This window comes from Mugil cephalus, chromosome 4, assembly GCF_022458985.1.
Source record: "Mugil cephalus isolate CIBA_MC_2020 chromosome 4, CIBA_Mcephalus_1.1, whole genome shotgun sequence".
Lineage (NCBI taxonomy): Eukaryota > Metazoa > Chordata > Actinopteri > Mugiliformes > Mugilidae > Mugil > Mugil cephalus.
In genome coordinates this window covers 9,264,845-9,289,867 of record NC_061773.1, presented here as the reverse complement: position 1 = coordinate 9,289,867, position 25,023 = coordinate 9,264,845, and the positions used below count along the sequence as shown (strand labels likewise).

Sequence of the window (25,023 nt, the reverse complement as noted above, 5' to 3'; positions counted from 1 at the left end):
GCCCCCGGAAAGTTACAGAAATGTAAAAGGAACTACAAGAAACATTTACTGTCTCTGGTTGCAATGGAAAATAAACATTATGTATATGTGATACTTGCACGCAGCGAGCGCTCTTTGTCACTGTGCAACTGTTAAATCTCCTTTAACTCACATTAAGACAGGAAAAGATATCTCAGAGGCATCATAGTTTTTACTATAATCAAATAAACTTAGCATTAACTAGCAAATTCAATTTTCAGCGGCAAGCGATATCCTGTGACAGGGAATTACATGCCCTGCTAAAATGTTGCCATTCAAAGATGCCTTTTATTTATTTTCCAGTGTAATCGCACCGTTTCCTAAAGTCAGAGATGATGTTTCCAATTAGTATTTTTGTCTCTTCAGCTCTCAAAACCTGCTAATGGTCATTTTATTATCACATGAGGCAAAAACAAACAACAAATCTAAAAAAAAAAAAAAAAAAAAGCCGTAGAGCCTTTTTTTTAACCAAATACATTAGTAAAATAATTTTAACAAATAAAAACAAAAATCTCAAATTTTCTTTTTTGGATAGATCAGAACTTTAAATAAGAGCAACATATCGTGGCTGCTCTTTTTTTTTTTTTTTCAACTCAGGAAACTAATTCTGTGGTTGTCCTTCAAAGTGTTCTGCGCTATAATTTCACTCAGTCTGAGTTTTGGCATGTTTATGTGGCTCCACGTCATGCCTGATCTCTCGCCGGCGGCATGTTGGAGACACTCTGCGGTGTGCAAACATCAACTGGATATGTGTGCGTTTCTGTGCTGGCAACTTCCGCGCGTCTTTAAGTTGAGCCCTGCACACATTCAGTGGCGCGCTTTACCTCAGTACCTCAGGACTTCACCCCCCGAAGACTGGTGTAGACTGGCGGTGATGTCTGAGGTGTGTGGCTTACCACCATGTCACTGCCTGGAGGGCTCCTCCTGTCTGTTGTCACCTTGTGTGCGCAGACAGTTGTTGTGTTTCCCCTTCTCCGAAGAAGAAAAAGCCACCACTGACAAAAAAAAAAATAAAATGTAACAAAAAAACACCAAATTAAAAGCAAACTTATGTAATACGTAGTTCAAACTACACATAAACTTTGATAAAACATCTGGACCGTATGGACTGAATAATCACAACCTTTGTATTAAAAAGACAACAACCAAACTGAGTAGAAACTAGACCTTTTTTCAGGCATCTAAAGCGTGACATCTATCTGATTTTGACAGTAAGAACACGTAAAACTGGCGTCGGATGAAGAAGTAGCGTGAAGTAGCCTCACGTCCCCGTGTCTGTAGCTAAAAACTCACCGCAAAGACTTAAATAAATAACTCCTAACTGCAGATAGTAGTAGTCTGTATTCGTCATTTAAAAGAGTAAACTGGAAGAGATACTAATAGGTGGAAAGCTAGATGGCCAGGAAGGGTGACACATGAAGGCTGATTTTATGTTTTGCATTTTATTCTTAAGTTTTTACATATGTTGTGTGTAAAGTATGTGGCAAGTTATTCACAGATTTCACAGTCTGATGTGTAAAGGAAGATGTGATGGACGTGGGAAGATGTTTGAACTTACACTGTTGCAGTCTTGGCATAAAGTCTTACAGAAATGTTTGACTGTATTGTTTGACCTCAGAAAATTGCTGTGTGGCTTTTGTATAAATGTGTCTGTCTGCTCTTTTAGACATTTGACTGGCAGTAGACCATATGACAAATCAGGCAGAATAGTATGACCACTGAAGTAAATAACACTGACCATCTTGACAATGCAGTGTTCTGCTGGGAAACTTTTGGACCTGGCATTTAGTGTGGATGTTACTTAGACATGTACCACCCACCTGGACCAGACCACACACCCCCGCCCCGTAGAATTGACACTCCTCGATGGCAACAGGCGTCCTCAGCAGGATGCAGCTTGACACAGACACATGCACAAACTGTTTAGGAAGAACTCAAAAACCATGAAAAATAATGTTGACCTGGCCTCCAAATTCACTAGATCCTAAATTGATCAAGTATCTGTGGGATGATCCACAGAGGCCCCTCCCCTCAACCCACAGGACCCAAAGACCCCCACTAAAACACTGTGTTTCCAGACACCACAGGACACCCTCAGAAGGTCCATGTCCATCCTCTGATGAGGCACAACTGTTTTGGAGGCACTGGGGAGACCTACACAATATTAGGAAGGTGGTCATAATGTTATGCCTGATTGATGCATGTATTCTTAGACATGAGACATGAACCACATAGACGGCAACTAACAAACACGCATGCTTACACATCCATTTGCCTCTACGGGTCAACAAGCTGTTTTGACCTCAGCGAAGTGGAGTTTGGTGGTTGAAGTGAAATGAACTAGTGATAGATAATACACTGATCTCTCCTCTCCCCTTTTCTCCTCGTTTCACCCCTTTTCTCCTCTCCTCACAGTCTCAGTCTCAGTAAACACACTGAAGAGCAAACGTTTTTAACTTGGAGTGTTAGCGCCAGAGCTCTTCTGCTAACTGACCCGGGGCTCTGAAGAGCTGCACATAACAGGCGCCCACATTGGCTTTTGTGTGCAGGAGGGTCTTTACATAACCCACATAACCAAGCACATTGTCTAGCAACCAGTCGACTACTGAAGGGCCTTGTAAATGGAGGAGGGGGTCTGCTTGAGTGGAGGCCAGTAGTCGAGTTGAGAGGCTAGTGGAGCTAAGCTAGGTCATGACTAAAGGCTAGTTTGTCGGGCTCATAATGCCCCGAGGGTAGTGATGCAATGAGCTCAGCAGCAAAAGAGTGGTTTGTTGAAAATGTAGAAATTGGTCGGAGGGTTAGTTTAGCGAATTAGGGGAAAAACTAAAACGCAAATTGTGTTCTCACACACAGAGTTGCTGCACAATTTTCTGAAGCTTGATGCAAAGAGAAAACTTTCCACATCTTTGCCAATGTAAATCATGTCTTAGTTACCTAATGCCCTTCGCTAAGCGCCCTACCACATTACTCCACAAAGCCAAGCCTTCTTCACCCCGTTTCCAGTGTTTGGGTCTGAGCCAGAATTCCCTTGGAACGGCCCAGGATGTTGAGGTATATTTTTCCTCCCAACGATTCATTTTTTTTTTTCAAGATGTTTTCTTTTTGCATAAGAGAAATATTTGCTTGTCTCTCTCTCTCTCTCTCTCCGATTGCGCCGACCAGATCGTACCTTATAAGACTTAAAGGCCTTTGTCTGCAGGCGGGTCTAGAATATTTCAGCAGCCGTTAGCGCGTGCTGTTGCGGTTTAACTTTTGATTCTGCAGAGTGACTCCCGACACCGATTGCCGGCAAGCGGTTGCAAAAGTCATTCAAGAGGCTGCGCCCCGCTCTGCTCTCTCCCTGGTAACTGTGACTTTGACACAGAGACTCATTATCGGCTCCACACTTCACCTTAGATCAGATGATAATGATCCATTTATCACTGACACTTGATGCCCCTGTCATTATTAACAGCTCCCTGCCAGGACGGAGGAAGCTTTTACTGCTGCTCCTAAGATGTCGCTATTGTCTTTCAATACACAAAGACAAGGTGTCCTGATGGCCCCTGTGTGAGTCCCCGGACGGCCCCTAAAGAGTTTCACGCTATTGTCACCCGGCTGCAATCACTAGGGCCAGCCAGAGTGTGGAGGTGTGTGTGTGGGGAGGGGAGTTAGATGTGGGTTGTATGGGGTGCTTTGAAAAGATGTGTGAAATGGGAGTATGGGTATTAGGGGTTTTGGCTCAGTTGGGGGTCTATTGTGCTGAAGGCTGAGCCCCCTACTGGCATCCATGATCTCCTCCATTGACACAGAAGCTCTGCTCCGCTCCCTCTGTGTGTTTTTGTCAACCTTTTTCTCGCTTTCCTCTCGCTCACGGCGTCTCTTCACTTCCCTCGATCCTGTTTTTTTTTTTTTTTTGGTCTGAGTCACAGCCAAAGAATCTGGAGGGTCCTTCATTGTTCTGTTTGAGTTAACTGGATTCATACTAATCGCTGTGAACGGCAATGATGACAGGTTGCTACAGTCGGGTTTCACCGTGGTGTCGGCTGCTACTGTATGCGTGTAACTTAGAGGCCCCATGAGACGCAGACACATACTGTATGACTTAAAGTGTGTAGACGCCTCTGTCTGTGGTGAGGCTGCAGCCACCACTTCCCCATACAAACCCCGCAGAATATTTTAAATACAACACCTTTAACTGTCGCGCTCTATAGTTTTCATGACATGACTTCCTTGCTTATCGGCACAAACATCCTTCTGCCCTGTCCTAAATGTGCACAGTACTGTTACTTTAAACAGCTGTCATTTTAATTCAAGTAATGATTCTGTAATTTTTTATATTAAAAACTTCAGCATCTGCCTAAAAAAATCCAACATTTGACTCTTAATCCAGCTCAAGAGAGAGCATGTTTTGCGGCACCAGTGTGGACAAGCTCCCAAATTTGTTTCAGGTGCATTTTTATTTGCCAGGTGCAGAATTAACGCGGGGTTAACAGTGCAAAAACATCTTGTGGACAAGAGAATTGTTCGGCTCAGCCATAAATAGTCAGAGCAAAAACAAAAAAAAAACAAAAAAATAAACAGTATTATACTGAAATTCAAGCGTGAAAATTACAGAATTTGCATTTAAGGTGGCAAGGAAAGGAGGCAAAGGCCTTGTGCACAATGTCCATAAAGAAGTAGTTTGTGAGTCAGGCCTCCATCCAACATTAGTGTCTTTGGTCGATGCGTGTTAAAGTAAACACATCACTGTGGTTTAGTTACTACATCTTTAGGAAAACCTTCCTAGAGGACAGTTAGCTCTAATTAGGTTAATGCACAGCTTTACATATATAGTAGGTGCCTGCATACTTCTTAGTATGTGTCATTAATGACCTAGTTTGTGTCATTTAGTGTGTTAAAGCTTCTGCTAAACACCATTTGTAGTTTGCAGCTCATACGTGACTCGAGTTAGCCACGTATGAATGTAATTAATTTAGCTTGAAGACGTTGATTCTTATTTATCTAATATCTAATCCCGCCCCCCCTCCGATGTGCCCCAGATGATTCGCACACAGGTTGCGGGCGCGTTCCGGACAGATTGTGAACGTGTGTGTACATACACCTGTTTGCACAGTGTTATCCAGCTTGTGCGAGGCCAACAGGAGTCACACAATTGTCAATAGTAGAACTCTATAAAAACCCGTCGCCGACAAAGAGAGAACAAACAGCCACGGTTTGTTCAGGATTTCCTAACAAACACTCGACAAGGAGGGCCGCGGATGGTGGAGAGAGGAGGAAACAGAGGCAGACGGGACCCGACTCTGCCTGCGGAGGAGAAGACAGAGCAGTAAATGGCGACTGGACGCTGGTAGTTTAACACAAACACACAGCAGTGACAGAAACTGTTCGCGCAGATTAATAAAGTAAAGGCACCGAAGTCTTATTACAATAAAGTGCGTAAATATGGGTTCGTATGAAAGTAGAAATTGTAGAAAATAGTCGTATCATAATATTTTAATCTTGTTATCTGCTTGTTAGCTGCATTTTGTGGCAGTTAAGTGGTTTAATGTTGAAAACGGGTAAAGAATTTTTTAGTAAATGGTTTTATTTGCTTCTTAAACAACAAATAAGCCTTAAATATATTGTTACACATCCATTTATATTTTGTCAGATAAATATAAAAGCCCCCCCTCCCTCCCTTCTGCAAACACACTGTACATGCAATCCTAACATTACCACAAGGATCAGGAGTTCACTCGGTTAGTAAAGTTGTGGACTCTCAAATGACATCCTAACATCACCATAAAGAATCAAGCCTTCTCATGTCATCTTGTAAATGTCGTCAGCTGCTGCAGACCACTAAGACAAATGTGTTGGCTGAGGAAGGAAATACGGAAGGACTTGTCAAAAAAAAAAAGAAAGAAAGAAAAAAGAGAGACTTTAATTGTCTCTGTTTGGCTGCTGAGGAGCATGTGTTGAGATGTGAGTGTTCCTCACTCATTTCGGTGCACCCTCCACTTACGCTAACGTGCTTTTACTCTCACTTTTTAAGTTGAATTAATGCACTTTTCTTGTTAATTAGTGAATGTGTGAAATGTGAATAACAACGGTGCCCCCGGCTTGCACTGTCCCCACGGGATAAACCGGCACAATGGGAGCGCAACCCTAAAGCCCTTGTGCAAACACAGAGTTCTCGAATGAAGGAGGCATTTTAAAATGATCGCTCTCCACAAACAGAATGTGATCCTCCTCTCTCCGTCCTGCTGTCCCTGCCACACCTCCCTAAACCCCCGCTTTTTGTATGCTCCTTCTCCTTCCTCCTGCTCCCCATTCTCGTCTGTCCCGGTGCCTGTTAAAGACATTTGGCCTCTAGTGAACACCGAGTGACAAATACCCCTTCTTCTCGCCATCAAAGGGCTGCATCTGCGCCCCTTGTTTTCACTTTTGAGGGGACGATCGGTGGAGGAGTGGTAAGGAGAGAAGGTGCTACAGGCCTGGATGTGTAAGTTGGACACGGGGAGTGAACGGCCAGACTGGGGGAAAGAGAGGGAAAAAAATGAGGGGCGACCGAGATTGGAGGTGGAGGGTGGAGTGATTAAAATTCATCCCACGGTGCATACAAAAGGAGGAATGAAAAAGGGAGAGAATGCCGGAGAGGAGAGCGAGTGAGTGTTGGGGGGGGGGCTGAAGAAAGATTTGGGTTGAAAAGAAGATTGTAAGCCTCAGCAGATCCCTGAACAGCCCTCCTCCCTCCCTAAATGACTGCCTTTTACTTGCAGCACAATTATCCTCTGAGACAACGGAAAACAAGGGAACGAGAAGGGGGAAAGTGAAGAGGAGTAGGAGATGGATAGATGAAGAGAAGGAGAGAGAACATTAATTATTCGGCAAGCGTTTCCTCCCAAGATTTGCAGAGGCAGGTTGAACAAGGGGTCAACAATTGACTCAATTACAAGACAAACTCCCCGAGGGCCCTACACCACCACTCACCGCAGACCCCGTAGCTCTCGGGCAGGCTGTTGATTTTTTTTTTCCACCCTTTCTTTTCTTTGCCGGTAAATGTTTGCCCCTCTTCAGGTGCCCCTGGCAGACGCAGGACCTCCAGCCCACTGCTAGACTTTAACCTTTTCAGTCACTGAATGATTCTCCTCTCTGTTCTCCATGGAGAGCCGCAGGGAGAGAGGGAATGAAGAGGCAGATGAAGGGCTAGAAGCCTTCTCTTTGTCAGGCTTTATTGCTTGTAATGAATAAGAAACGTCTGGTGACCCAAGAGGAGGTTTTTTTTTTGTCCATTGCAGGTGGAATTTTCTCTTTTGTTCAACTTGTCCTGGAGTAATTTGGATAAAACTCTTACAGGAACAAAAATTTTAGAGGGATTTTATGCCCCATATCCATTGGTATTCACTGTACGTTTGCTGGTTATATTCTGCTTTTACTATTTTTACTCTGGCAGCTCCCGTGTCTGGAAGTTCCAGTGAAATCCTCTGACCTCTAGTTGTTGTTTGTTTTGTTTATTTTTCTAACGGAAAGACATTTTTAGCTACTTTGACATATGGGAAATGATTGATAGTGTACATTCAGGATTGGACATTTTTTGGATATGCTTACACATTTTTCCCATAAATGACCTGGATCAGCAGGCAACCACTTCGCTTAGCTTAGCGTAAAGATTGGACAGCTCAGTTAAGAGCTCACAAATTTAGATTTTATATCTAGTTTATTTCATTTATACTGATTAGTTTTTGGCTTGGCACGCTAACTAGTAGGAATTGCAGGAAATTACTGCAGAAAGCCAAAACATTGTCCGGCTTGCAACACTACAAGATCAAACAAAAGACAGTTAGTGTTGCTGGTAGAAAGACTTTCTTGTTTTTTTGCCAAGCTGTTTGTCTTGCTCTCAGACTTCATGCTATGCTAAGCTAACGGGATGTCGGCTTTAGCTTGAGACTCAAAAGGTACTAAAACCACTTACACACATGCGCTACAGCCTAGAGGAAATGTGACACAGCCAAACCATCCCAAACGCAAAGTCTGAGAAACATTCAATTGAGCTCATGTGTGCAGGTCATGTCCTGTCTCCTGTATGCTCTAGACAGGTGCCACCTCTCAACATTCAAAATACAATATTTACCTCAGTGAGAATGGTTTCTAACCGGGATAATATCATGTTTTCTGCTATGTGTGTGAAAGGCAGAATGAGGTATGGACATATGTATGCAGCTTTATTTAGTGAAAAGTAGTATTAGTCAGAAAAAAGCACAGAATTTTATCCATAGAAATATAAATGAAGAAATTATTTTAGAATGCATTTTACTTGACCTGTGATTATTTTAATTCCAGGGAAGATGTTTGGTAAAGCACCCACTGAATTTTTTTTTTTGCCTTAATCCGACTTTAACTGGACCACTTAAGTACATGTCAAACACGTTACTGGGACTAAAATCAGAGTTCTCCTTACCCGATTAAGACACCCAGATAATGCGGTTGGAAATAAATTTTCTCCGGCATGTATACGTTTAATCAGACTTTTAGCTGGATAACGTGTGTGCGCATGATCCACAACCACTGCACTGGCGTGTGACTCTGGAACAAAAACATCCAAGAAAGCTGATCGCAGAAGAAGAAGCTAAACGGGGCCGGTAGAAGAACCGCCTGAGGGACAGCCCGCATGTTATCTGCACCATAAGTAGCACGCACATTACGTATGAGATTAAAAAAGCTGGACTGGTATTCATCTGGTTGATGTTTGAAATGCTGGTCATGAACAGCTCTTGTTTAATATATGACGTAATAAGTTACATGGTATTAACGTGCTGAAAAGACACATATCGCCACCTAGTGTGGAGGAGGAGGACATGTTCCCTTCAGTTGTTTGATTTTCTCCGTTGCATGTAAACTGGGACAAGGACTGTAGTCAGAAAGTTGAATTTTGAGCTTAGCTCGATTAAGCTGTGCTTGTAGATACAGTGTTTTATAGATAACTGGCAAAGGACATCATGTGACCTTTACTGACCAGTGAAAGGTTTTACAGATACAATATATTGGGCTGATTCTACCACACGAAACAAATGAGAACTATAGGAGCGTTCTCCATTGTTCCTGCTGACCCTGCATTGATAAGGTCAGACAATACAGTGAGGAATGGGATTCCAACAATGGGTCTCTGGTCCTTCTCAGTCAAAGGGATTGTTCAAGCATAGTACCGCTCAACGCTGCTCCCTCTCTCTCTCTTTTTCTCTCTCTCTCTTTTATTTTTTTCAGCTCCTCATCTTCCATCAGCTTGCTTTTTCTTCTGTTGTTTCTTTTTGTCACTCTCATTTTCTCTACCTCTCTGCCTCCGTCGTTGTATCCCTTCTGATTCTCCCCCCATTCCTTCTTTGTAAAAGAGAAAGAGGACGACATGAATGCCACACACAGACTTTGAGTCACCCGCTGCTCAGCAACATCACTGCAGCCAGATTTTTTCCATCCCAAGTGAATCACTCCACCTCGTATTTTTTTCCCTCTGTGCAGGAAACGGTGGTAAAAGTGTGCTCCACTACTTCTAAGTCTAAAAGCTTAAAAGTTAAGTTCATGAGATTTGTTTTGCTTTTGATTGCTTCAGTTAAATAATTGTGCAGTTACATAAAGCGTGCGTAAGTTAGTTTTGAGTCTTCACCGAACGCTCAGTGCTCACGTCATACGGTGAAGACAGGGAGATTTGAGTGTGTACAAATTCCAGCCTCATGGTTGTGCGATTGAAGCTACGAAATAATCCTTCAAGTTTGACTTGGCTGAGACACGGTTAGTAAAAAATGCTGAAGCCAGTTCAACTTTTATATTTACCCGTTACACAGCAACAAGTGGTAAAGTTCAGTTTCTTAGAAACTCCATGGAAAATTAGGCTATATATATATATATATATGGTGAAATTCACCAAAAGTCTTTCATTTAATATTTTCAGAAACTTTATTTATAAAAAAGGCAGCACTTCTTCCACACATTCCGTTAATAACTGTAGTTTACTTTTAAACGGTTCACACTAAAAACCGAGCCACTCAATCAACCACTGTGGAAATTGAAAAAAAAATCAATTATTTTTTTTCTGACTCCTTGACCTTAGAAAGTTTTTGTCCAAGTGTAGTAGTAGAAATGCTACAAAAAAAACCCTCCAGTAGTTGTGTGTGTGTGTGTGTGTGTGTGTGTGTGTGTGTGTGTCTGCACGACTTTAGTGAGTTATTCACTAGCTGCTGACGTAAATGGTGCCTTTCTTTCTTATTGTTTGTCACATCAGGTCCCTGGGTCATCCGGGCCATCAGCCACCCTATCAACGGTGTGTGTGTGTGTGCGCGCGTGTGTGTTTGTTTCTGCGTGTGCCTGTACGTGTCTATTTGTATGCTTGTATATCTGTACCTGTGTGTGCATCTCTTTTAGGTATAGCTGACAGTTAACGTGTAAATATTTGTGCTCCGTGTATACAGCGTGCATGCATATGTTGGAGCGCGCAGGAGGGAGGAGGGAGTGAATGACTGTGTGTGTCAATGCGCGCATGTGCTCCCCGCGCATCACTGAGCACTGCGCAGAGATACAGACTGGAATTTAGGGCTGAGACGCAGTGAAAAGAGAAGCCTCTTCCTCATGCACGAGATAGGATCAGTGTTTACATGCACAAATAGCAGAAAGCTTCTGTCATTGCAAAACATCTCTGTTCTGATTGACCTAGCGTAAACCACAGTTTATGACAGATGGTGAAACTTTCTGTATCTCGGCAGCTTTCAGCCAAATTTACGTTGGTTGTCGTGAGACAGTGGTGCGTGATTATTGTGTTTGTTCACTGATTTGTCTATGTGAGAGAAAGGATGGATTTCATATGTGAATTCAAATGTTAATATTTTGGCTTGTTGTTTGGTGGTTCACAGTTCATTTCTCAGGGGGTTTGTGATTCAGGAATGGTTCTATAACCAGAGCTAAAGGAACAAATGTAAATATAAATATATTGGATATGTTTCCAATCTCATTTGTTTGTCAGTGAAATTTCATATTTATTTTAAAAGTTATTCAAAGTTTTCAAGTTTCCAAGTACAACAGGCAAATTTCACAGGTAAATTGCCTGTTGTACTTGAAAACTTTGAATAACTTTTTCCTCTAGTTCATTGTTTGTTCCCAGTGGTGTGCATTATGGCCCAGATACACCGAACCAAAAACAAAGGTCTATTGTCAATAAAATACGACTACAAAGCATGCTGCATGTTGCCATAATGTAAAGACTACAGCCAATGTCCACATGGCCCACATGAGAGGAAACGCCTCTCCTTACCAGCAGTTGGCAGTAGTCTGTATTGGTCATTGAAAAAGAGGAAACCGAATGAACTGGGACTGGTTTGTTTGGTGGGATGATCTACACATCTTCGCACAGAATTGGCTCCTTGTGAGGGATCAGTGATCACTGATCAGTTTCTTTTGTTTGATTGTTCAGATGAGATGTAGATGTAAAATCAATGGTGGACCCTCTTATATCAACCCGTTCTTTAATCAGAGGAACTAGTGGTGGCAGAGAGAGACACACCAGCAAACGGCCGATCACATGTATCATTAAATCCTGGAATTAATTAATGCATGGATTTTATTTATTTATTTATTTTTTTAAGTTTTCTTACAGCCTGTGTGAACTAAAGAATCATAAATGTATTGTTATCAACTAGAGTGTTAGGTTCAGGTGCCGTTTGCTACATTCCCGTAGAAGAAAAGGCTCCCATTGAAAGTAGGCTCAGCTAAGGGGATTACCCAAACTAAAGCAGGGCTTGATTCAGTTAATCCCACCATCCTCAATCAGTTTGGATCAATTTTGTCTGCACTGACAGACGTAAAATGGAGGCATCTGTAACATTTTTCCAGTTTTCTTTCTGCAGTCACTCCCTTACACTTCGCTCATTGAACCATTTCCTCCTTAAGACAATATTTGTTTCTCTCAAAAGTCTCGCATTGTGCATGAAAAACGAGTGGCAGCCTGGACTCTCGTTTGAGTCGAAAGGTGTCCGCGCGTTAATGATACACATTAGGGAGGCAAAAACATACTTCATGTGTGGGGTCTTCCACAACCACCAGTGAGAACATCTTGTATAATCCGTTCCCCGCTTAAGCACCGGTTTCACAATCGATTCAAATGAGCTGCAGTCTAGATCAGTGAAATTCCTCATATGTTTCCCATCCCCAAAAGTTTGCGTGTCTGTGTTCATTTGAGAGCAAAACCTTAAAATGTGCCAGTAATGACTGTATTTCCAATTGTGTGTTTGTGCGTATGTGGGTGTGTTTAAGCTCCTCCAATTCACAGCCAGCTGATTAGCTGATTTGTTGCCTTTTAGTTATGTTAATGCCACTTAATTACAGCCCCGGTGGGAACTCAGGACTCTCTCCCTCTCTCTCATTATTCAACTGTACTTCCACCCTTCTTCCTTTTCTCTTTCCATCTTTTTTAGTTCTCTCTCTCTCTCTGATGTGCATCTCCTTTTTTATTTCACACGGTTGTAATCTACTCGCTAGTTATCGTGGCTGCTCCTCAGCGCAAGTGTCCTCAGCATGGCGTCAGTCAGTCCTGGGATCTTGAAGATGCAACTCAGTGTGTGTGTGTGCGCATGGGTGTGTGTGTTTATGAGTCCCTGCATGTGTGTTGTCTGTGTTTGTTTAGTTTGTAGTCTGCTCTGGACAGCCATGACTCGTCTCTTCCTGACAGCGTATGAGACTGCCGCCCTATCGCAGCCCGGCCAAGCCTTTCATTCGTTCAGGGAAAGTGTGTGTACTCATATTTGTGTGTGGCTGCTTTTCCTTGTGCGTGTGTGTGTGTGTGAGAGAGAGAGAGAGAGAGAGAGAGAGAGTCTCCCTTGGTCACATGCTAAGCTCCAAACATCAGCTCAGGGATTGCAGCCAATTAAAAGCTAATGCAGGCCCGGATGCCTTTCTCCTACCAACATCTGGGTATTAAACTAAACGCCTGCGATATATTAGTTATGAAGTCAGCAGCTATGAGGAGGACCACACAGGAGAAGTGCATGTATTAACTTACAGTCTGTAACTCGTTCACTCCACAAATTGATGAGGTTTGTTTAACTAAATGGCAAGTAGAATGAAAAAGGAGACCACCGTTTTCATCCTCACTGTTTCACATCACAACACATCTGTCTTCGGATCACGCCATCCATCAACTCTCGTGTGATTTATACTTTACACTGCGAGTTCCCGGTAGGCACGCGAGAGAGATGAGTTGTGGCCTGAGACGGATTCGTGCACACTTTCTTTAACAGACAACTATAAAAATGAGAATGCGTTTTTCTTTTCTCCCTACATGGGGAGGAGGGCGAGAGGAGAAGAAGATGGGAACATTTTTCAAGGAAAGCGTAAAAGTGCTGATTTAACACCATATAATGCAACGGCCCACGTCAAGGCGCGCACACACACACACACACACAGATGTGCACAGGTGTGCACGTTTAGTCACGCAAGTGTGAACTGATGAAGACAAGTCTCCACACGTGTGTTCAGCTGCTGGGACAAATTTAAGTGCAGTTTACATGCTGAGATAAAAACGAAGACTTCGGAGAGCAGCATGACTTGGACAGATTTGTGTTCGGTAATTGAAAACCGCGACGGAGCAACAGCGCTCCCGTTAAAGGGGAGCGCCGATATGCGAAGATGTTGCATAAACCAGTTAGAGGCTGCGGGGAGAGCAGCGCAGAGTTGGCTGATAAGTATTTGCTTAAAAATGAAAACAATTCAGGGGGAGTGGAGATACGAAGCAGCGAATTTACCAGAAAACACTGAGATCTCTTGGCTCTTGGCTTGGATTGTGGGTAATGTAGGCACCGGGATTGGACAGGAGGGAAGAATGCATGAAATACAAATGATCTCTGGCTCTCCCGCCTTAAAAGTTCTTCCATGGTGTCTTGTGTTAGGGGATTTTTTTTTGGTCAGTCAGAACACAGTGTTACACACAAAAACAACATTTTCCACTGAGAAGTCTGGCATATTTTAAGTTAGTTTAGTTTCTTTTTTGAAGAACAGATTTCGTGAATGTGCAGGGTTTCATTTTGTGGGGAAAATCTACAGTTGGCAGGCACTTTTTTTTTTGCTACTTCAAATAAGCATTACACTGTGTGTCCAAGCTTACACTGCATACTGCAAAGCTCCAGTGACGGAAACACTTTTTGCCGACTGACTCCATCTGGCAGTTAACTTGTACGTCAGCATGACCACACATTTACCCGCCAATGATAGCATTTACGGGACCTGTCTTTCAGAGGCTGATGCCTTTAAATCTGCACGTTCAGACAGTACCTCCCTTCCTGTCCGTCTAAGTGGCTGCACTCACCTGCACAGGAAAGACCTTCCTTAACCCTAAAATGAATGTACCCTCGCCTCTTGTTTAATCTTGCCTGTTGTTTCTAACGGCCGTGCCGTCCGTGTCATATATCTCCTCGCTTCCTCTTGGTGAGAGGCTCTCAGGGCTGTGGCCACTTTGTTCGTCTGGTGGCCTGCAGACCTCGTCTTTTTGGAGGGACGGAGCCGCGGTTTCTCCCACACTCCGGATTTGAACACACGCATGCACACTCGTGCAGTGCCTGTCTTTCTTTGTCTGTCTTGCTCTCGGCCGCACTCCGTTTACCGGGTATCCGCCCCTCCACATACACAGACACACATTCTCCACCTCCATACCCCGGAGCCCCTCGTTCTCTCTTTCCTCTGTCTCTTTTTTACTCTTGAGTTTTCCACCTCCTCTCTCTCCTCCCTCGCTTCCAGCTGTGTTATACAGCTAAGGAATATAAGTAGCAGCAGGCCGGCTATAAATATTGCCTGCCCACCCAAGACTGTTAGGATTATTATTTTTCTTATAATCACTGCGGCCTTTCTATAAACCGAACAGATTATTATCTGGTTTTTGTTCCCCGATGCAGGTTCCCTTGTCAGACGTTAGCTGACAGCGCCGACGGTGTATTTCTGTGCGGGACGTTTTCCCTTTTGCTGGTGTCAGAGAGATGATTGACTTGAGAGAAACGTACCTGCGGCAGCGAAAGTGTGGCCTCCGCGGTGATGAGTGGAGTGAATAAAACACCATGAGGAGAAATGACGTAAAGCTGCGTAAAGGAAGGGAGGAAAAGAGCAACAGGCAAGGTGAACAAGGTGAAGAGGAGTGTTGGATTTACAATGACAAAGCTCTGTGGGCTCTTGAAAATGGGGGATGGGCTCCAACTTGTTTATATGGAGCACAGTGCTGCGAGCTGCCTCGGCCTACAGCTGGGAGCCAGCTGCGTGAATCAACCTTTCCTCGTCTGCTTTATCCATCCATCCTTCTCTCCCTCCTTTTCCTCCCCCTGTTTCCTCTGCTCCTGCGCCTTAAAAGGAGTTCAAAGAAATACTTGTGGCTGGGGCATTACCTATCTGAAACAGAGACGTGCAAGAAAGTTCTGCAAAGGTAGTAAAAGGCGGAGAGGGGAAGACAAGACAGGAGTTTAATACTCGGCAGACGCGGAGAAAAAAGGGCGAGGGGGAGGAGGGAGGTAGGGAGAGGAGGGAGGGAAGGGGAGGGGAGGGGAACAGGAAACCGCAGGTATGTGCAGGGTGGTGGGTGGGTGGCCTGCAGAGAGGACGGAGAAAAAAGTGGGATCATGAAAGGAGTCATGGCGGAGGACGAAGACGGAGGGAACACGTGTCGGTAGCACAGCATCTGTCGCCTTAATAGAGTCGCTCGCTGAGATCCCCGAACTGACAAATGCTTAAAATCGAACCGCCCTCCGTGGCCGGCAGCACAGAACGCTGCTTGTACAGGCAAATGAAAACAAGGAGAGGTGAACCGCTCCTAATCCTAAAACAAACACTATCAACTCACTGACTGATCGCGCCAAAAGTTACAAAGGTGATAAAACAGTAATCAGGGGAGCTGTTACTGTTCACACGACATTTAATTATACTACACTAAAATCCTTTCTTTGTCTCTTGTACTTTTCTCTACACCCTGCAAGGTTGTGCAGTGCGTGCGCCTCCCTCTTACCTCTAGGACAACCTTTCATCATATTCGTAGTGAAAACACCTCGGCTCTCAGTTCACTCGAGCTTTATCACGGTCTGGATTCTGCTCAGCACACTCTCCGGCTGTTTTTAGTCGTGCCGAGGCACTCGAGGCCTCTAGTGCCAAGACGTCTGTCATCAGTCACTCCTCCTGTGTAGCAACAGGGGATCAACGTTTCATCCTGCCATTTCGACAAGGTGAGAACCCCAGCAGTGAGACATCACCACCACAGCTTCCCTAGACCACAGTTTACAGCACAGGGACAGAAGAGGTGTGAGCCGTCGGGGTTGAGGCCGGGGTTACGGCGCGGACTGTGTTTTTAACAGTTTTTGTCAGGGAGGTTCATCCAGGTGCGTCAACCCAGCCCTAAACTTTGTGTGTTTTTCTTTGTTTAGCCACATTTTTGACTCTGTGATCTCCACTTTTTATCAACGTTTCAGTAAACTTTTAGGAAGTATTTGGACAGCCCAGACCCGACACACACCCCAACGCCGTAGTGCTGCAACATAGAGCGCAAGAGCCGTGATTGGTCTGCTCGTGTTTCTGCTTTAGTTTTTCCCTACTGTTTCTCCATCTCTGCAATTTTTCGAATTGATTGTTTTGGATCAATAAAGACAGAACGCATTGAGGAAAGGTCAATTGGGGAAGGAAGAAGAGATATAAACATTCGCATGACTCGTCTTCAGCACAATTTCAGCGAAAGTTTCATTCGCCATTTGATCCAAGTGAAGCAAGAAATTGTTTTGCGCCTACTTCCAACGTGAAGAAAGCTGGGAAAGAGACAGGAAATACATTTAACTTCACTGTTAGCACATGGAACAACTGACATCCTGATGGAGGTCGCCTTTGTCTTGTAAAACTGTGCTACATATTCTCCCTCATGAGCTTTATTTCTCCATATAATTACTATATTAATAATTGAAGAGAAGTGTAGTTTATTTTCATGTAAATGAAAGCTGCATTTAAGCCGTCACCCAAACGGTTTTGTAGCTACATGAGCTACCGTGCAGCTCTGTGCAGTTTCGCCGTGGCCTTAAGTGGCCCTTTGCGAATGGTCCGAAACGCAGCCGCTCGACGTTGACGAGCTCCAACTCCGTCTCCAACCGCCATTATTTGAAGAAGGGAGAGAAACTCAGCACAGCTGACTAGCATTTAACAGCTGACTGCATTAATACAGAGCAACGCTGACACACTGGCGCACAAGTATAAAGGCTTTACGGCTTGTAGCCACATTCTGGTGCAGAAATATGAATCAAGATTAAGTCCAATTATATGAGCTGATGAAAAAAAGTCAAGGTCTATTAAAAAAAAACAAAAAAAGCAGCACATATTAGTATTATATTGTTATGATGTTATCACAGTGCCACTAAAAGCTACCAAACCAAAATGCTTAATTATCATAACACCTGTTTGCTGTTCATAATAAGGCGTATCTTCTGAAAATGTCCGTAATTAAACATAAAATTGGCATTCCTAAGTAGATATGACATTAATCTTCCCTGCAGCAGGTCAGTGAGAAGGGCTTATTGTACATTACAGTGATGTCTCCAGCCTCGTGGCCTTTCATTGGTCACACCATTGGCCCCCATCACATTACAGCAGCTGTGAGGAATTCACGGAGTCTGGGTAAAAAGGGGGTAAAAAACACAGGGGGAGGGTGGATGGGGGAGAGAGACAGGAAGGGAGGAGAACCCGTGTTGGGTGGGTGGGGGTTACAAAAACAAAGCCAGAATTTAAAAACAAAGTTTACCACCGAAGGAAAACAACACGGCTCGAAAAAAATGTCAGCATGAGAGGGGAGAAACAAAGATGAGGAGGGAAAAAAAATTGAGGAAGAAAATGAGGTAGAATCTGGGCTATGGTTGGCCGAGGGCCCGGGCCCCGCCTACTTTCCCCTCCCTCCCTCCCTCGCTCCCTCGCTCGCTCCGTCTCCAACCCTAACACAACAGAATCCCCCACAAGCCCAGCCACATCAGGAACGGCTGGCTACATTATAGCTGCCATTATCGTCTCCCAAGTCAAAACAGCCAGAGAACACCCACCTCGACTGCGGCCCCGCCAGGAGGGGGAGGGGCGAGGGAGAGGTCGCAAGAGCAGGAATGAGCAGAGGGAAGGAACGAGGGAGAGGGTGGAGGCAGCAGGGGGAGAGGAGGGAGCAGGAGATAGTTGGAGATACAGAGCAATGGAAAAGACAGAATGAGAGGAGGACAGCACGGAACGAAGGAGAAAGACAATACTTTCAGATGAGTGTTTACTCTGGAAGCTCCAGAGATGTGCGCTGACTTTTATTTAGTCTGTTTTGTCCTTCCAAGTTATAGATTACCAAGCACACGCACTATATTCCCGTCTGAGATGAGAAATGACGTTAAACAGGGAAAGGACGTCTCATATCTTGAAGGCCTCTTTTTGTACTGGCTGAGGAGGGAGACGGGGGGGAGGGAGGGGGAGATGTGCGTGAGCCCCAGTTTAGTGTTACACCCTAGAGAAAGAGGAGTGAAGAGGCAGAGCGGAGCGGGGCCGGATCAGACCTTTTGTCTGACACGACCAGTGACCTGTGGAAATGTCTGTCCTCTCTGGAGGGTTCCTCTGAGCGAGGAGGATCGGCACTTTATGGGAACGTCACAAACAGCCAAACCGGGCAAGACTAAACAATGTGTCTCTTTGTGTACCACAAACACAAACTTCCACCTGAGAACTCAATCTAGTGGGACAGATACGCACCAAAGGGCCATTAGTGGAAAAGGTCATGCAACGATGACCAGTCCGGCCTCTGCAAGTGGTGAACTAGTTTCTTAAATTAGATTCTATTTAACCTTAAAAAAAAGTAACAAAAAACACATTTTTAATTCTCAACAATGTGAAGGTTAAATCAGTGTGTAATACAACACGCACGTTCTCAGCTTAACACACTGCTTAGTTTGTTCCATAATTGGCCGGTCATACAAATACAAGTAAGGCTACGTCAGCTACTCCCCTGATGAAGGTTAGAGGTACGAAGCGGTTGCAACAACTGAGGGATGACCCCACTAAAGGCCACAGGCCGAAATACATTGGTGTAAAAAAAAAAAAAAAAAAAGTTGATTAACAGAGCAAACAAACAGAGAAACAAGATTTCTAGGAACTGAGACGTTTCTGATGCTCCAGATAGAAATTAATCTCCACCCTCAGAGTTAGGATTTGAGTCTGATAAAAAAACAAATGTACATCGAGGACAAACCACTCACAGTTGTGGTTCTTCTGCTCGTTAGAGAGCATTGAAGGTCTGATGTTTATGCGCTGACTGAGCTAAGTCCAGTTAGAGGGTGGTCTCAGCCAGTGGTTCAGTGGTTCGTTTGCTGTGTGACCACACATCACCCACGGACCGATACAGTTACCTTATAGTTATATAATGAAGTAGTTTAGCTGATGCATCCCAGGAAGTTTATTCATTTTCGATTTGTCAGAACTTTGGTACGCTATTTGGATCACTGAAATCAACTAGAGATTCTCCAGATAATAAAAATCCGGCTTTGTTCCGATCTGTCTCATGAGAAAACAATCAATAGGGAGGACTAACCATTTATAACCTTTTTCTTGTTGGAGACCACTGGAAAAAAAAAACGGGGGGACCATATCCACATGATATTTGTTTATTTCTTTGGCAAAAGTTCCGGCAGAATACCTGGAGACCAGTCCTGTTTTTTTAGTCCGGATCAGATTTTGCTGAATGATGGGTCTCTGTCGTGCAGTGGTTAGGTTTCTGACAGTGAATGACTAATGGGCCACTAAGGACGCAAAACCATACCATATTTATTAGTGGTGGGCTGTGTTGGTTTGGTGAGTGAGGAGGTTAAAGCTGGAAGGAATGGAAATTTATTAGGTGACATTGCAGGCGGGACTTCTAGGGACCGTTAAAAATATCCTGTGACTGAGGTGAGCTCAGCTGATATCACCGTCCACCTGGAGATTCATACGTTTGCATCACTCTGGAAAAAGCACTGCAGCACTTAGAAAGTGGGGAAAAAAACAGCATTTTTAACAGATGGATGATTCTGTTCAGTTATTTTAATTGGCTTAATCAGACTTTGTTGTGTTTTGACGTTTCCACAAAACGACAGCACCCATTCAGTGTAATGTTGTGTATTGTTGGTGAAGTAGAGGGCAGATTCACCGTGTGAGGTTTCTGTGTTTGGTCGTCTGACTTTTCAACATAATTCCACTGGGCTGGGATGCTGCTGCAAGGTTAGTGAACCTTGAGTGTTTGAATGGCGAGGTTTTGGGTGTAGAAAGTGGCTGGACATCCTGTCCTCATCCTCAGCTCCTTGGTCTCTGCCCAGCTCGCTGTGCCGCAGTGGAGCGCTCGTGTTTAGTTAACCGTTTGATTTATGGCCTTGGGGTTTTTAATACGTTGCTGCCCCGTCCCTCTCAAACCCAGCACCGCAAAATTACACCGGCGAGCAAACTCACTCAGGGTTTCTCACAGAATACTGACCCAGAATAGCACAACGCCACGACACCTGTGTCAGCACCGAGAATATATATGAAATCATCCATCAGCACAGGCTCCAGAGCCAAATCCGTATTGTCACACTCGACGCGTGCGTACATATACGTATAACACACACGCACATGCTGCTGATTTAACAGCGCACGGGGTTTTTATACCCACTGTCTTGATTTACTTGCCGGCCCAAACGTTTAAGGAAACATTGCGGAGATAGGGCTGCTCACACTTTGTAAATATTCATAAATATTCATCTGCACTGTGGCGATTAATTACACAAAAGACACCGTTTAGTGTGTGTACGCATACTGTAGCTACAACACTCTCACTCACTCCCTGAGGAAATACTCACAAACATATTTTTTTTTTTTTAAAGAAAGTTCCAGTTTGCTTATGTGCGGGTGGGCTCATGCATTATTCACTCTCACCACCGTTCGTCATGTCTGGCACACTCTCAGCACACGTCTGAGGGCACCCGTACTCTTCCCAGCAAGTGCACTTGTCCCCAAAACTCACTTCTCATACACACCTGCTGCCACTCTTACACATTATAAACTGCTTCAGCGTTCTCACTGCCACACTCTGAGAGCGCTGGATTATCATGCTACCCCCTGGCGAGACTGACAGGTGGGCCACAGTGTGTGTGTGTGTGTGTCAGGCTGCCCTCTCGGTATTTATTAGTTCTGGACAGCTGAGGTGCTCGGAAGGATCTCTATTTAGCACTTCCGGCTAATTATCATACTGACTATATGCAATTAGCTTCGGACCGCCCACGTAATTTAGCCGCTAGCTAAATTTGCGTACCAAATCCCCCACTGGTGGCGGCATGTGGGCTTAAATAGGTCCCCACTGCCCTTTTAACACTTGTGCTACTACATAACAGGCCTGGCAACCTGTTGCACTGAAACCATAGAGCTTTGATCTGCAGTGCCGGGACATGAGCGCTCCCAGTTTGTCACATAAACAGAACCAGTGTGACATTTTGTGTCCACATTCACAGCAGCCATAGAAGTCAGATATTGCACCGTTTGCACTGCTGCCCATGCACATCTCAACCAGCCGCTTCTGTGTTGCACTCCTGCCACTGTCCTACATGCAGTAGGTTGTGTTTATGTATTTTATTTTATTCGTATTTTTATATGGAACGTTTTTTCGATTAGTCTCTGTGTCCTGAAAATATAGAGAACTGACAATAAAATCTTCAAACATTGTCAGAAAGAAACCAAACATATTTGAAAAATAAAATGGTAAAAAAAATAAAATATGAACAGAATTAAAATGTGATTTTTACAACAGTTAAATCTGTTTGTCGTAGCTTAAACACGGGTGAGTTTGTTCTTTGGGTCCTAATTATCTTTCTAAGAACCTGCAGTCCCAACTATTAGTACCTGCACTGATGTGGTTGGATGTAATGAGCAGGTGCTTTCTCCTGAGATCTCTCAGCTAGAATTACCTTATGCATACACTCTTGCTGAAAGATACCTTCTCAATATGAGTTTTTCCCACAAAAGGCTGCTTTGTTCTGCCTCCATTTTCTCCCTTCGTTTGCGTTGCTAGCATCCCCAAACTTTTGTCCTTTAAGCTTCGACGTAAAAGCCAGTTTTTCTTCTTCTGTGTGCCTCTTCTCCTGTACCGATCACTGCTTTGCAGCGAAGGTGTGACTGCTTTTCGGCGTCTGTGAGCGACGTTTGAGGTGCATGACTGTGTTTGGAGAAGAGAGATTACAGCCAAGCCCACTGTTTGTGTCACAGGCTTTTGTCTAATCTGTAAGCGTATGTTAGGGCACATCAGTTCCATCACATGGCCTGCCATTAAAGTATCTGTAACCTATACAGTCACCCCCTTTTGCTTATTTAAATCTCTGAGCGCTGAGTCACTGCAGCACCAAGTTTATAATATGAGAACTAGATGTTACAAATATTAGCAATTTTAATTTAAATGTTTGTGTACGGTCACATTGACCTACGAGGAAAACACAGACATAGTTTTTTTATGTCATCCCACATTATTTCTGTGCTGCACTGAGTTCTGTTTTTAGCAGTGAAATCTGAAATTCTCAAGTCCAAATCAATCAGTTTCATGTGCAAAAAGCATCTCAGGCACTTTCCTGCCAAAATTATTATTTTTTTTTTTTTTTTCTGAAATGCTTAGACCTGGGATTCACGTGCATCGAGAAACTGTTCATGGTCCTGAAAACAGCAGCAGGTAGAAAACCGTTGTTTTGACGCAGCAGCTCTTTGCGCAATAATCTACTGCGTCACAAATGTTTATTTGGCATACAGAGGGAGAAACTGTTGCTGGCTTGAGACGCGCATGGAGTCACATATTAATGCTGGGTGTGAACGCACGCACTTAAAACTGGCCAGTCGTGATCCGATCACTCACAACGCATAAAAAGTTTGAATTTAGTCCGTAGTTAGAGTTTCCGTTTTATGAATGCTGCAGTAAAAACTTCCAATTGAGACTGCACATACAAAACTAAACTAGACAGATGACCGAGGCTGGACTAGACCTCTGGTCTGTGATTTTAAATGCCTAAGAATGTTTCATGTATAACTTTGCTGACGGCGAGTAAGCGATTTGGTGCTTTGAACCAACTTTGTTTAAAATAAGTTTGACTCAAGCTTCTCCGCTTTGCTTGCTTTGGTTTGCCCTGTTATTAACATCCTACGTATTCTTTTTTCCAGCAACCACAATTGTTCCTTGTATATTTGGCTTTTCTTTGGTTGAGTTTGGTTGGATTAGGTTTGTTTGATTTCCCTGTCTTCACCTTAACCGCGTCTTTTGCTCTCTCTGCGTCAGGTCCAGGGTGTAAGGGGAGCAGCAGGACTCGGAGCTCCAATGCCAGTGGACATGCAGCCACACCAGGGGCTGTATTACTATGAGACGTCACCCGGCCAGCCCCCCAGAGGGTGAGACGCCTGTTGGCATGCTCTGCCACGTGCAGAACATTTCTACCAACTACAGTATAAACCTTACTAAGTCGTATCTTGTTTTATCAAACCATATATTCATATGTGTGTGTGACTGTATATATTTACGCATATAGGCATACGCACATAATGTGAACACACTGCTAGATGCATTGCTAGGAGACACCTAAAAAAGCTTTGCATTTGTGGATCATGTTTTTTGTCATTTATCTGCCCACTTAATTCTTCCAATTTCTTGATTAACTTGATTGATTTGGACAATTATTCCAGTGTGCGACTCCCTCAAAAATCACCATCTGGCATGCATTTCCATTTCTGTTTCTTTTCTGAGTAGGTTTAATTAAATAAAAGTTAAAGGTGATGGTAGGCTTGTTTTTCAAATGGGAATATGTGGACAAAAAATTTATTTTCTCAGAGAACGATACATTTTCTAATCTCAAAAGTAAATCACCAGAAGCTTTTTTTTAAATTTTTTTTTGTCCTCAGTGTTTCTCTCAGATCTTGCTACAGATCGGCACAATCAGAGAAAACACAGCAGCTCCTCTACAGGAAGCAGAGATGAACTGTTCCTATTTTAGTCACGCAGATATTTTGAGGATGCAGAAACCCAGGTCTCTCTGTGATTGTTGTGGACAGAGTGCTAGCTCCGACCCTCACTCCTCCCCTATCCACCCTCGCGCCCTCCTCCCTCCCTCCCTCCCTCCTCCCCTCTATCCCTCATGCCACCCAGGTTGCGGGTGGACTCGGCCTCTCTCTGACAGCTGCTAATTACAGGCTGACCAGGCCCCGCTGTGCTCTGCATGACTGCCTCGCGCCCCACTCAGGTTACCCAGAATGAGGGAGAAGCAGAGAGAGTTGGAGAGAAAGGTGGCTGTGCAGGACAGAGAGAGAGAAAGAAAGAAAAAACAGAGGAGAGGGAAGAAAGGAAGGGGAGATAGAAAGAGACAGAAATGGGAGAGAGAACGGGGGAGAATTAGAAAAGTACAACAGAGGGGGTGAAAGGGGGAAAAGAGTGAGAATGAGAGGGAGGTAAATTCGGGAAGGAGTGGGGTGGGGGGGCACAGTGGATTAGAGAAGACAGATTAAGCTCCTGTGTGGAATACACGTTGTGGTGAAAGCATTAAGGAGCTGAAAGGGCGACTTAGGGGAAGGTGGATGGATGCAGTCTGTCCCTTTAGAAGAGGAGCGAGAGGGACAGAGCGAAAGAGGGAAAAAAACAGGAGAGACAGATTGAGACTCGGGCGACGTTAGAGAATCCATTGAAATTCATAAGAAGACTGGAAAGTTCCAGTGAAGCTTAACTACTCTAGTTTGGAAGGGGAAAACCCAGATGAGCACATCTCTACCCTTTAGGCAAATGTAAGCACTATACCCCACCTAGTGGTGGGAGGTAGACATCACGGCGGCTTCAGAGGAGGGATGAAGTAGAGGTCAGCTCCTCAGGCAAAGCTTTTTTCCCACACTGCCTCAAAAAAAAGGTTCTGTGAATGCTTGGGCTGGTTGAGGTATAATAAAGTAAAGCCTTTTGAAGCACAAGAAACACAAGCTAATATGATATTTTTCACACATTTAATCAGAAACAGATTTGTTGAT

General features: G+C 44.1%; 1 protein-coding gene across 1 annotated transcript in view; it reads left to right on the top strand.

Moving 5' to 3' along the window:
* gli1 (GLI family zinc finger 1) overlaps positions 1-25,023 on the top strand; it is a 47,656-nt gene that overhangs the window by 12,449 nt on the left and 10,184 nt on the right. The window contains exon 2 of the mRNA XM_047583432.1: positions 23,300-23,409. Within this exon, the coding sequence (XP_047439388.1) occupies positions 23,339-23,409 (71 nt within the window). The 5' untranslated portion in view covers positions 23,300-23,338. The remainder of the gene's footprint in view (positions 1-23,299; positions 23,410-25,023) is intronic.